The following is a 14,560-nucleotide window of genomic DNA, read 5'->3' as shown; positions in this document are numbered from 1 at the left end:
TCCCTGCTCCGAAGAGCTTACAATCTAATTTGTTGGTAGGAAGAACGTGCAGAGACAGTAGGATGGCGTCCTGGTACATGCGTCTGCAAGGGGCAAAGGTTAATGTATGAGGAGTTAATTATCAGCCATGGAGCTACTCATATACTTCCTTAAGCAAGTGTGTTTTAAGGTGGGTCTTGAAGGTGGATAGAAAGGGAGCTAATTGGATATTGAGGGGAAGGGCATTCCAGAGGTGTGGGGCAGAAAGTGAGAAGGGTATAAGGCAGGAGAAGGCTTTAGATACAAAAGGGGTAGAGAGAAGACATCAATGAGCAGAACGCAAAAGTCGGGATGGAATACAGCGAGAAATTAGGGCTGAGATGTAAGGAGGAGCAGAAGTGTGTAAAGCTTTAAAAGTGAGGAGGAGAATTGAGAGTGCAATACTGGCTTTGATAGGAAGCCAGGACAGTGATTTCAGCAGGGGAGACGCTGAGACAGATTTCGGAAAGAGTGGAGTGATTTTGGCAGCAGCATTTAGGATAGATTGTAGGGGAGACAAGTGAGAGACAGGAAGGCCAGACAGCAGTAGGTTGCAGTAATTGAGACGGGAGAGAATGAGGGCCTGAGTCAGAGTTTTAGCAGTCAAGCAACAGAAGAAAGGGCATATCTTGGTAATATTACGGAGGAAAAAAACATAATTTTTTTGCTACCTTTTGAATGTGAGAAGAGAATGTGCGAGAGGAGTTGATTGTGCACCCCTAGGAAGCGTGATGATAGTACTTCCAACAGTAATGTGGAAGAAGGAATAGGGCCAGATTTGGGAGGAAGTATGAGGAGCTCTGTTTTTGCCATGTAAGTTTAAATCGGCGGAGGGCCATCTAGAATGATATTGCAGAGAGACATTCAGAAACTTTAGTCTGTATAGCAGTTGTAAGGTCAGGGGTAGAAACGTAAAAGTGTGTGTCATCAGCAAAGAGGTGATATTTGAACCCAAGTGATTAGGTCACCTAGAGAGATTGTGTAAAGAGAAAAGAGAAAGGGAATGAGTGCAGGAACGCAGCATGTGCGTGTGGGAATTTAGACAGGGCTTGGAGTTAAAAGGGCGAGAACGGCAGTGAGAAAGCGGAGCATGTAGATCAAGAGAGGAGGATAGGGCAGAGTTGTAGTTCCTGACCAGGTTGTCAGGGTCTGGAGCAGAGCTGAGAGAGGAGAGGGAGGAGCGTAAAGTGGAATCAAAAGCTGGTAGGTTAATAGAGCACAGGTCTCTGCAGATCTGAGGGGTAGATGGAGGTGGAGAAGGGGAGAAATGAGAGAGAGAAAATGAGATATGGTGATGGTCAGAGAGAGGAAAAGGGGAAATGGAGAAATCAGAGAGGGAAAAGTTAGTGAAAACCAGGTCTATGTAGTGGCCATCCTTATGGGTGCTGGCTGCAGTCCACTGTTGAAGGCCAAAAGAAGAGGTTAGAGAGAGAAAGCGGGCACCCAAGGAGAGAGGGGTCATCAATATGGCAGTTGGTCCCCAAGGAGAAGAACTGGGGAGTCTGAGAAGAAAAAGAAAGAGAGCCAGGATTCAAAATGAGAGAGAAAGACAGAAGAGGGATTAGTAGAGGAAGGTGGGCGATAGATGACCACCATGTGGACAGTGAGAGGAGAGAAGATCTGGACAGTGTGAGCCTCAAAGGAGGGAAAAGCAAGAGAGAGAAGAATAGGAAGGGTTTGGTAACGGCAGAGAGAGGAGGAGCCCCACGCCTCTACCCCTGCCATCAGGGCGCAGAGTGTGGGAGAAAGAAAGGCCACCATGAAAGAGGGCAGCTTCCAGAACAGCGTCAGACTGAGTGAGCCAGGTCTCGGTTATAGCAAATAGGAGCAGAGAGTGAGAGAGAAAGAAGTCATGCACAGAGAGGAACTTGTTAGAAAGGGAGCGAGCTTTCCAAGGACACAGGAGAAAGGGAGAGACGGGGGCCACAAGCGATGAGTATGAGGTTAGAGGGGTTGACACCAGAAGGATTAGACATTGTATGTGGAAGGGGAGGACGAGAGCATACAAAAATAAGGCAGGCACCAGGATTGAGAGAGATATCCCCAGAAGCAAGGAGGAAAAGCATGGATAGAAATAGAATGTGTGAGGCTGATTTGTAGGGGTGTGTTTTAGTGCAGGGGGTATAGTTGTGTAGTGTTAGAGGGCGCAGGTAAGAAAGGAATTCATGTGAACTGAGAAGTGGTGAAGGAAGGAGAGATGGAGATATATGAATAGAGTTAGAGACATAATGAGGCTGTAGAAAGAAGCAAATATTTTGTAAAGAAGTGAGGTCAAGCAAATAAAAACAGTAGTGGCGGCATGGCAGCAATAGTTTAGTGCTGAGATGTGAAGTGTGAGATAGATAATGTCCTCCTTTCCAGCGTAGTTCAAATCCAGTATCCAGGGCCAGTAGGTGTTGTGTTGTCCACTTGTTTCACTCCTGTTGAACTCCCCGTTCAATCCACACTGCAAGCTACTTAAAAAATGCTACTATAAATGTATGCTGCATTTGTACTTTGTATGTTATATTGTTATTTTTTCTTTGGTGCCCTATTAATAATTTTGAACATTACCCCTCCCCCCTCCAGGTGAAAAATATTAGCAAATGTCACTCTGGTATAGTAAAGCAAATAGTGGAACAAGATGGACATAAATGTCCCATATTTAGTATTTACTATATACAAATCATGGGTAGTACACATTTAGGAATATGTATTATGGCTTGCCAGTGGCTGTAATGATGGTAACTTAATGCAAGAGCATCAATATCTTGTTGCAAACGTGTATCAATGTATCAATTCCATTAACATGGCTCCATGTTTAAAGTACTGGAACATTTCCAGTCCTTAAATTTATAACGGAGACTTAGGGCTATTTACTGAGAAGCGCATAAGACAGCTTCCATGCTGGAAAACACCTTGCAGGCCATTCACTTGAATGAGCAATAAGAGGCCATATTTAATAAGCAGTGTTACTCTATAAGACTTCTTCAATGCTAGAAGACACATTATAGAAAATTCACTTGAATGAGCAATAATAGGTCATATTTAATAAGATGTACTGGAAGGTATTATAGGAAAAATGGGTATGTGATAGGGTATGTCAGTCGTTTTTTACATTTTGTACTCTACCTCAAAAATATAAACAAACCCTGTGTCATCATCAGCAATTAGGTTGATATGAGAGGACAACGGTGATAACTGAGAGATAACAGAGATAAAGGCAGTAAAATCCAAACTTAACATACAAACACAACCAGGGAAACTTTAAACATATCAAATGATTATACTTTTTTGTTTAAAGGGCATCTATCGCTTATATTAGACTTGTTTAACATATCTTACAATTTGGTCCTACAAAGGACTGCACCATCAAGTACTGAAGGGTTACACACAATTAAAAACAAGAGTGTGATTACAAGGGGTCCAATCTTTATTTAAGTGAGCATTGCATTAAGTAAGCATAATATCAAGATAATATACTTATCTTTATTATCTTATCTTTAGTCTTACTTTATTACATTTCTTAGATATGCAGTGTCAGGTACACATGTGTAATATTTCAGTGAGTAGTCACTCATATGTGGGGAAAATGTATAACTGTGGGAAGTACTGTATCTAAGAAATACATCTTTGAGCTATTACATTTAAGATGAAACTCAAATTACAAATAAAACACATTTAAGAGCTTGGAATTTATACAAGGTAATAGCTTTCACTATACAAATTAGTATGTTTGACAGGCTTTTTCTCAGCAAATGTATGAAGTCATTTAATTGGCTGAGAATGTGCAGGGAGGTATTCTGTGTTTGGTTAGAATAAAGTAACCATGTTCATTTCCAGTTCTATCAGTTTCTCATGTTTCACTGGTGCCAGACTGTATAAAGTAACATCCAGAAGGAGGATGGGTAAAACTACAGGAAAAATGCTTCAGAGGTTGTAGAGAGGGGTTAAATTATCCACAAAGACAAAGGAAGAATTAGGATTCCAAAGTTATACTTTTAGTTAATTACTTTTGCTCTCAACCGTGCTCCTGAGCTGGCTGTAGCATTATGAGGCCATTGTGTACAGTTTTCAGATACAATGGTCTATGTTAACTGATGGTTGCTATATTATGAGACATGAATGGGCTGTTCTGGCACAGGAAGTTGTTTAATGGAACAACATTGCTTAGTAAATGTGGGCCAAATTCAAAGACACCAGCATAAATCCGACATGGTAAAATACTGTAGGATTTCTGTGCTGCAAATGCTTAATGCGTGTTCTCTTTAGCATCAGCTCAACATAAAGATTTTTAAACATCCCCCCTTTTTATCACATTTGCCAACTCCAGTAAGTTATTAAAATATATCTATCTGACTAATTCCCAGGTCAGGATATTCTCCCAAATCAGTATAGCATGTGGCGACTGCTGCAATATTCATCCACCATACATACAGTATGCTCTAATGTGTTCTGGAAGGTGTTAACCAAGTTGGGTGCAAGGTAGAGTGAAGTAAAATGTGGTTCATAGTGGCCAGCATGCAAAACTTTGTTTTAGATAGATTTGTGGGAACATTTATAGTGGAGGAACTACAAGGGCCTCCCTGATAAACATAATTAGTTGGCCAGCATGTTCGGTTAAAAAGCCAAAAACTCCTGTTCTTAACAACTGTGTAATCCAGCTGCATGTCAGACAGTGCCTTTCATGGAAGGGGACATAGTAAGTGTCTTATTCTATATCCGCCAAAGTGGCAGTTGATTTCAGACAAAATTTAAGTAAATGGGGAATTTCATCCAAAATCATCCGCTTTGGCATATACATAGAACAAGCCCCTAATTATTCATAATAAGATAAGTATTAGTAGTGTAGCTCCCAACATTTTACTTATTATTAAAGAATAATCTGTTACCAGTCATATATATATATATATATATATATATATATATATATATATATATATATAAAAAAATTCCTGCTCAGAGCACCCTAGGGAATATTTTTTCCAATACAATCTTATTTCATATTGAAGCCATATCTGATCTCTTCTGCTGCAGGTTCCAACAGCCCCAAATCAATACAAACAGTGCACTGTAAGTTGTATAATGTCTCTGACTATGGAATTTAAGTGGTTAAAGCTAACTTTATCTGAGTAAAAATTGCCAATCACTAACCATAATTGGATAACAATAGTTATAATACATGTAACATGGTTAGTCTACTCTGCCTCTCTCTTCCCCCTGTCACATAAGTCCTTAGCAGTTTAGGCTGTGACAGGCCATCCTGTGGGCTTTTGACCATAAAAAAATCTAGCTGTTGTTTTTATTAAGAACATATAGTGCACTATTGTGCTGACCCATAAATAAATACCCCATGCTAAAGGGGTTAATAACAATTACTAGAAAATTGTAGCTCTGAGCTCCAAATTCGAGCCACTGGTTTGACTACTGCTCACTTTCAGATTTACTTAGTAGACATGCATTGCATTTGCAATCATTCAATTAGACCGCTATAATTGTGCGAATCCTATCACATTTTACAGGTAAAGTATGAACAATTCAAAGGGATAAATGTCAGTACTGAAACACAAGCAAAAGTAAGAAACCAATGTGGAATGGACAGAAGGCTAACCAAAGTTGTACTCTGAGAGATCTGTGATAGATGGCAGTTTGCTGGGAAATGGTTTTTCTGTAAACCAACACAAAACGTGTTAGAAGCATTTTTTTGGTCTCTCCATAGTTACAACATATAATGCATCTGAAAGAGAAGGTGCGGGAAGGTTTCTACTGGTAACTATTGTTAACTCTGTCTTTTTTCTCAAGGGAAGTTCTTCACAATTTGAGCAACTTTCTGCTGTGATATCATATGTCCGAATCCGCCAAGTAACAGACTGTTTTTCAATGAATCAATATGTATTTCCCAGAGAAAAGAAATGTGAATTGATTTAGACTTACTATAGCATATGCTGTTGAAATACTATCATGGTACTGTACGTATAAAATTAAATATGTGTGTGTATATGTATAACAGTTTGAAGGGATTGGGGTAAAAACTTAACTAGTATAATCCAGACCACTGAAGAGGGTGCTGCTGTAATAGTATCTATAATGCACTGTACAAAAATAACAAAGGGATAGGCACACCATAAGTAGGCAAAAAAGTATTTTATTGGCCCAACCTTTCGGCTATCCTCTGGAGCCTTTATCAAGAGCTCTTGATAAAGGCTCTAGAGGGTAGCCGAAACGTTGGGCCAATAAATTATTATTTTTTGCATATTTATGGTGTGCCTATCCCTTTGTTATGTGTATGTGTGTGTGTGTGTGTATATATATATATATATATATATATATATATATATATATATATATATATATATATATACATTCAAATGTATTTACTTAGCATTAAACCAAAGTTTCTGAATGTCTCTCTGCTATATCATCCTGGATGGCCCTCCGTCGCCTTAAACTCAACATGGCTAAAACAGAGCTCCTCATACTTCCTCCCAAACCTGGCCCTACTACCTCCTTCCACATTACTGTTGGAACTACGATCATCCACCCAGTAGCCCAAGCACGCTGCCTAGGGGTCACACTCGACTCCTCTCTCACATTCGCCCCTCACATTCAAAACATTTCTAAAACTTGTCGCTTTTTCCTCTGCAATATAACAAAGATACGCCCTTTCCTCTGTTGCTCGACTGCTAAAACTCTGACTCAGGCCCTCATTCTCTCCCGTCTTGATTACTGTAACCTCCTTCTGTCTGGCCTTCCTGCCTCTCACCTGTCTCCCCTACAATCTATCCTAAATGCTGCTGCCAGAATCACTCTATTCTTTCTAGATCTGTCTCAGCATCTCCCCTCCTGAAATCCCTCTCCTGGCTTCCAATCAAATCCCGCATCTCACACTCCATTCTTCTCCTCACTTTTAAAGCTTTACACTCTTTTGCCCCTCCTTACATCTCAGCCCTAATTTCTCGCTATGCACCATCCCGACTCTTGCGTTCTGCTCAAGGATGTCTTCTTTCTACCCCCTTTTTATCTAAAGCACTCTCCCGCCTTAAACCTTTTTCACTGACTGCCCCACACCTCTGGAATGCCCTTCCCCTCAGTACCCGACTAGCACCCTCTCTATCCACCTTTAAGACCCACCTTAAGACACACTTGCTTAAAGAAGCATACGAATAGCACTGTGAACATTCTGAACACATGATACATAAAGCTTGGCGCCCTGCAGACGCACTTACCAGAACTCCCTCCTCCTGTCTCTGTACGTTCTCCCTACCTACCAATTAGATTGTAAGCTCCTCAGGGCAGGGACTCCTCTTCCTTAATGTTATGTTTGTCTAAAGCACTTATTCCCATGATCTGTTATTTATATTATCTGTTATTTATTCGATTACCACATGTATTACTACTGTGAAGCGCTATGTACATTAATGGCGCTATACAAATAAAGACATACAATACAATACAATTAAACATTTAATTAAATACATCAACAAAGATAGTTTTGTTACATCAACTTCATTTCCAAACCAAGTATATTATGTGCATGGTGGTTGCATTGTCCACCCTTAGGGAGTTTTTTTTCCGGGAACATTAGGCCCACATCTGTTTACACAGCTTACTGTATCTCAATGCTGTTTCCTTCAATCAGAGTTGTTCTGAAATGAGATATTGATTGTCTTCTCTTGTGGTTAACAACTTCTTTGACTTAATTCCCTCCCTGTCACTAAATTCATGGGCAGGAAAAAGAAACTTGTAATAGGGACCATAAAGCAATAAAAATTGAAAGGAAAAGGAAAGTATTTCAACTATTACGCAGTCTGTTTAAATACCATGGGGATAGTAAAAAAAGGATTACATGCACAATGTGCCTACTAAAACTTGTTCGTTTGGGCACAAAAGCACACACATTATATCACGCAACCAACCTCAAAATCAGTTTCTCAAACTATTCATTCTATCTTATGCCTAACAAGGTAACTTTAAATTCAACAATTGTATTTTCAATGTATGTTTTTAATCTTTCAAATACAGGCAATGAATATGCAGTCAAAGCTTTCATCCCTGTGAGGGAGAATTCCATTAAAATCCGTCTCAACTCTCTTCCTGCACTGAGAAGAAGAGATGTGTGAAGTTTTCGCCTACGTTCATGAGCCTGGCAAAATTGATCCTTTTTGTCGAACTTTAAAAAAATAATAATACTTTTTGAACAGTTTACAATTTGTTTGCCATGTGCAAATACCCACAGTCTGAAATATGGGGAGGAGAAAGAGAGATTCGTGGGAAAACCAATGTTTTCACATTTTTCAACTGTTTCGAAAGTTCGATCAAGACATGAGTGAAGTGAGTACACTTTTACTGGGAAGCAGCTTCACAGCATATTGAATATTTCACAGAGAGAAAATGTACCCCCTGAAATAAAATAACAATGTGTGGTCATTAAAGAACCCTAATGGAGATGTAAAATATCCAGAGTACACTTTAAGGTATTCATGTGATGCAAAAGAAATCCAAGTACTTTCTTGTGAACTGTCGGTTATACAAAAACTAGAACTACAACTGTACAAGGGTAAGTACAATACCTTAAAAACTTGTACAGGTATTGGCGACTGCAAGCTGACCAGGAGAAGACGCCGTTGTGTCCTGCCAGTGTTGGTGACATTATGTTACCTTCCGACTTCTTGCACATGTTTCCCTCTCCATCATGGACCATCCCAAAACTAGGAATCAATATTAAAATATGAAATTTTAAAGAAACACCTTTGAAGTATCTGCTGACATTGTTTTTAAAAAAATGGGTGAGGACACAAGGTTTAGGAAACAAGGGGAGACAGAGTAAGGAAAGTGTCACAAATGTGTTGCTTTGTCATTTACTTGATGCTAAGAAACCTTGTGTCAGACCTCAAACAGTACCATATATGCGTATGAAGGCATTTTGCATCCCTGAGTGATTTAGGAGATGGTTATAGGAGGAATGAAAGAAAAATTTAGTAGGCACAGTATTTTCATGGGATGTATCCAAGTTTATGTCTTTAATTAATGCTTTTATTATGTTCTTGCATTAAATCCACCAGATCTGAGGGAGCATTAAACGGAGGGATCGGTGTCAAATGCAATAGGTGCAATTATCAGGTTTCTTGTGCTTTATACAGGAAAAATCATTGCATCATATCAAGGTAAAGATAGCCTCATGTTGATGCGTAGTCAAAACATTTTGAAACCTGCAGATGTTATTTGCAACCAGTAAATCCCTACTTTCTCTTGCCATCACAGTAAGTGCTGCACGTTAACATGTATAAACTATGTTAGCGTTTCTTCGTCTTTTTTTATGTCATCTTTACATCACTACCTACTCTTTGCTTTACTCTCTCTGTTTTTTTTTTAACTTCATTCACATTTTTTCTTTTAACACAATACCCAGTACCCACCTTTCTCTTTTATTTCTCCCACAAATGATACCCTCTTTTACACATTGGCACAAAGCCATTACACTTTGTGATAAATAATACATCTGCAGCTGTAGGGACATGCCAGGCATTCCAGGCAGATATGTCACAGTGCACTCTAGAGCAAGGGAGCTCAACTACAGTCCTCACAACCCCCCAACTGGTCAGGTTTTCAGGATAGCCAAACTTCAGCATAGGTGGCTCAGTCGAAGACTGCGACTCTGATTGAACCACCTGTGCTGAAGCAGGGATGGCCTGAAAACTAGACCTGTTGGTGGGTTTGAGGACTGGAGTTCAGCACCCTTGCTCTAGGGAATGGACTGTGTGTGAGTGCAATATACCGTGCTGATTTACTTGTCCACTTTTGCTCCATGAAGTCAAGGTTTGTGTAATGTTACTTCAAATGTGTATTATCAATGATGTGGTATAACACACACACACACACACACACACACACACACACAGACACACACAGACACACACAGACACACACACACAGACACACACACACACACACACACACACACACACACACACACACACACACACACACACACACACACACACACACACACACACACACACACACACACACACACACACACACACACACACACACACACACACACACACACACACACTCTACATTTTCTTATTTTTCATTTTGATAACACTCTCATTCTGCAATCGTCTTCTGTTTATGAAAATATAATTACTAATGCAAAATATTATTGCCAGCAAACTTGCAAAATGGCCACTATTGGTGATATTGTAGCCTTCTTCATCCAAGCAACTTTGGAATTGCTCCATTATTTGATCTCTGATTCTCAGAGTTTGTTACTGGATTTAATTACATAAATATATGAAAGAAACACTACAGGGGTATTAAATAGCCCCTTCAATGGTGGTGGGACTTGCAACATATGACATGAATATGCTGTGTAGCAAAGATAATAATATTTCTTGAAGTACTGTAACAATGCAATCAAAATTTGGACTCGTAGACAAGCCATCTCTTTTATGTAAAGCCAAAACTCATACAGTAAATTGTATATATATATATATATATATATATATATATATTTTTTTTTTTAAATAAATGCACTATTTACAGATACAGCTATTTAATTCCTTGTTAGATTGATACCCAATCAGTTGTTTTACCTGATGTGTTTATTTGATTGTCCAAATGTCTGTTGCACTTAGGGGCACGTCCCATTATTTTTTTGTATATACAAACGGACAAGGAAACACTTTATATTCCAATAAATATTTTAAATGTTATATACATTTACATGATGAGATCTAATAACAAATGTGAAATAGAATGGCAAATATTAGAATTGCTATAATCCTTTAAGTACCATAGAAAGCAAACATTCACACTGAAAACACTTGGGGGAAAAAAAAACAAAGGCTCCAGAGACGGAATTGTAGACACAGTCTGTTTTTAGTGGTCCATTTGTGTCTACAAGAAAAAGAACTGGAAGAAATTAATTATTTAAATAGAAAAATATGTAAGCTTTGTGTGGTGGGTAGAAGGTTGCTATAATTTATGTTAGGAAATAATTTAAAATATATATATATATATATATAAAATGTACAGTATTTAAACTTAGTGTAAATACTATTAAATATAAATATCTCCATGTAAATGAACATGTGGCTCTCATATTGCATACAATATATGTTTCATATCTAGAATAGTGTAGCCATGTCTGGTTTTGGCTACTAATCTGCCCTGCCTAACATGTAAATCCTGGTATCAGTGCAGGCAGTGTTAGTCCCAATATGGATTTTCCCCTGCAATGAGCAGCTCCCTTGAGTGACAGGGAGGTGGGCGGGGCAAGGCCTGTGTTCTGCCTAATCCTGAGCTCAGACCTAAGCCCTTCCCCCAGGGTACTTAAGGGGCTGCACTTCCTAAATGTAGTTGTGTGTCTCTCCCCTGAGAGAGACTGGTCCCATGAAATAGGTGCACAGGACTCTGTCACCTTCCATCCCCTCCCTTAGGGGACTGGGAGTGAGGACTATACCTCCTGCTCCATCAGGGTGTAGAGGGAGAGCAAGGACTGATTTTTGGTGCCCATGCCTGGGGGTTGAGTCCCGGGACCTCTTTTAACGCTGTTTCTGTTATAAAATATACTCCTGCCTCTGAGTGCAGTCTATCAGGGGGAGTAGTCACCCACCCAGTCAGTCACCCACCCAGTCACCCAAGTCAGTCAAAGTCAGTCAACCACCCACCCACCCAGTCAGTCACCCACTCACCCACAAAGTCAGTCAAGCATCCACACACCCAGCCAGTCAGCCAAGTCAGTCACCCACCTACCCAGACTAGTCACACACTCACACACTCATATATATATATCTGTATATCAGATACAATTTGCAAACGTTGATGTATAATTTAAGGTTTATATAAACTTACTTATGACCGGACTCATGAGCAATGGTAAAGGCCAATCCCAACCCAGTGTCCTCATTAACAGTACAGCTGCGGTATTTACTACACATACCACTTATTGGAGCAAACCCTGTAAAAAAGAGAGAGGAATAAATATATTTGAACTTTACTCTCATTAATTACCCGTTATAGCATTAGTACCATATGCACTGCAACATCTCAAAGACTTCTAAAATATTTCACATTAATCACAAATTGTATGGCTCTCAGGGGTAAATGTTAATATGTTAACTGAAAGGCCTGACCTATTTAAATGGCCAATTAGAGAAAATCCAAGAATTTCAAGAAAAAAGCACAGCAAATGTGTTAGATAATCTACAATATAGTAAAGTGAGTAATACGGTTACAGTGTCAGTAATTAACTAAATAGGGTCTATAAACCAGGAGTGGTGTTGCTTACTAGTTGTTGGTGATAAATTGACATGGGCACATTTTTTTTTTCATTTGGATGAGAGAGAGAGAGAAAGTGTCCAGTGCCTCACTTTCTAAAATAATTTATATACCAATTTAATGACAAAACCCCACAACCACTGCTTTTCTAGGCCACAGATCTAGCAGTGTGAGCTAAACAAGGTGATAGATTGTAGCTCTGTCACAATCTACTTTGGAACTGCTCACTGCTAACACGTGTAGCTAATCTAGTTATTAGTGTATCTCACAGGTATCTCACGTGTGCTCCACAAGGAACATTAAACTGTCAACCAGGAAATGGAAGTAGTCTGCTTTTAAAGGAAGCCAGGGGGAGGGAGCTATCCAGATATATGCACTCATTTTGGTGCTACATGATGGATATGCACAAAAAAGGCTCCGGTATAACAGAATGGGAAAAAAATAGTCAATGTGCCATCTGTCAGAGTGCCAGACACATACCGAATTGAAATACTTTATTTTACAATAAATAAAGCTCTACAAATTGCAGGCAGTGATTCCACTTGCTTCCCACAGCACACAAAGTGTTATTGGGTTGACAAGTATAAGGCACCTGCTCACGGAATAAAACAGGTGGTTTGACCCCTGTGGGTCCTGTAGTGCTGTGTATAGTTGTGCTGTGTAGTGGACAAAGCAGCGTTTCCTCCAAAGCGCTCACTTTCGGGTTTGAGTGATGTCACAGGCCCTCTCCACCAATCAGAGATTTATCGAAAGAGATTACCCACCCCTTGAAGTAGCAGATGCTAAAAAGAGAGCAAAAAAAATAGAAAGAAGCCTTTTATTGAAGTCTAATCCTAAGAAAGAAGTTAAAACCAATTTTATTCCTTTTATTACACAATTTAATAGCGAACATTTTAAAATCAATAAAATATTAAATAAACATTGGCACATTTTAAAAAGTGATCAAATATTAAAGGATGTTCTACCAGATCAAGCTCAAGTAACCTATCCGAAAGCAAGAAACATTAAGGATAAAGTAGCTCCAAGTCTGTTGAAGCCAATAACAGCCGATAATACATGGCTGGGGGATAAGCCTAAAGGTTTTTATAAGTGCTCAAGCTGTAAAGCTTGTAAATATGGTAAAAGTAAAACCGATTGTTTCTCATCCAATGTAACTAAGGAAGTTTTTAAAATTAAACACTTTATTAACTGTAGGAGCTCCTCAGTTATTTATTTATTTATTACAATGTCCCTGCGGATTACAATATGTAGGTCGTACCATCAGACCTCTCCGTGTAAGAATTTCGGAGCATATACGAAACATTACCATTGGATTAGACAGCCATAATGTTTCGCTACATTTCAAGAAGTTCCATGACTCAAATCCAGTGGTCCTTATTTATCAAGGCATTGATTTAGTTACATTGCATTGAAGAGGTGGCAATCGTATACAGGAGGTCTCCCAAAAAGAGACTTTCTCGGTACATACATTTAGCACTCTTAGACCTTTGAGCTTAAATATAGATATTGATCTGGTTTCCTTTTTGAACTAATTTTAACTATTTTATTAAATTATTCTAGTTAGTTCTATTATTGTGCCTTTTAATGCTTTTTATTTTATTTTTTTTCTGGGATATTTATTGGTATTTTTATTCTTTATTTATCCTAATGTGTATACATGGTACAGGTTTTTTATTTTATATATCTGTTGACTAATGGTTATCTATTTCCATTTAGATCATCCACCCTTTATTTGCTCTGTCTTTTATTTATGTTTTTATCTTTGTATTTCATTGTCTTTATTGTTTTTACTTTAGTATTTCCATTAGCTGATAGTTTGTCTCTCCATATAATCCGTATATTACTATGGCTGTTTTGTAATGTATTGATATGTATTAGCCAATTACTTTATGTGCCACCCCTTTTGATCCGTGACGTGGACGCTTTGAGGGACTATTTAATTGGGACTGGCAGATTACATATCCATTCACCTCTGAAGTCCGGTTGTACCCGGATGAAACGCGTAGGGTTGCTTGTTCTGCCCTGCTGAGTTGTTGTTGTGGATCATCTGTGTGACTAGAGTGCCGTTGTTTACCTGCCCATTCCTTCGCCACTACTGTGAGTCTAAGGAGATCCAGCTCAAGATTCTGATTGGTGGAGAGGGCCTGCGAAGTCACCTGCCACTCGAACCCGGAAGTGAGCGCTATGGAGGAAACGCTGCTTTGTCCACTACACAGCACAACTATACACAGGACTACAGGACCCAGAGTAGTCAAACCACCTGTTTTATTCCATGAGC

General features: G+C 39.1%; 1 protein-coding gene across 3 annotated transcripts in view; it reads right to left on the bottom strand.

Moving 5' to 3' along the window:
• ADAMTS16 (ADAM metallopeptidase with thrombospondin type 1 motif 16) overlaps positions 1–14,560 on the bottom strand; it is a 228,314-nt gene that overhangs the window by 108,747 nt on the left and 105,007 nt on the right. For all 3 annotated transcript variants that reach the window (XM_075586023.1, XM_075586024.1, XM_075586025.1), the window contains 2 exons: positions 11,857–11,962; positions 8,568–8,705 (listed from right to left, as the gene is read on the bottom strand). In XM_075586023.1, coding sequence (XP_075442138.1) covers positions 8,568–8,705; positions 11,857–11,962 — 244 coding nt within the window. The remainder of the gene's footprint in view (positions 1–8,567; positions 8,706–11,856; positions 11,963–14,560) is intronic.

Source organism: Ascaphus truei, chromosome 2 (assembly GCF_040206685.1).
Source record: "Ascaphus truei isolate aAscTru1 chromosome 2, aAscTru1.hap1, whole genome shotgun sequence".
Classification (NCBI taxonomy): domain Eukaryota; kingdom Metazoa; phylum Chordata; class Amphibia; order Anura; family Ascaphidae; genus Ascaphus; species Ascaphus truei.
The sequence above is the reverse complement of the archived record's forward strand: the minus strand, read 5'-3'. Positions and strand labels throughout refer to the sequence as shown.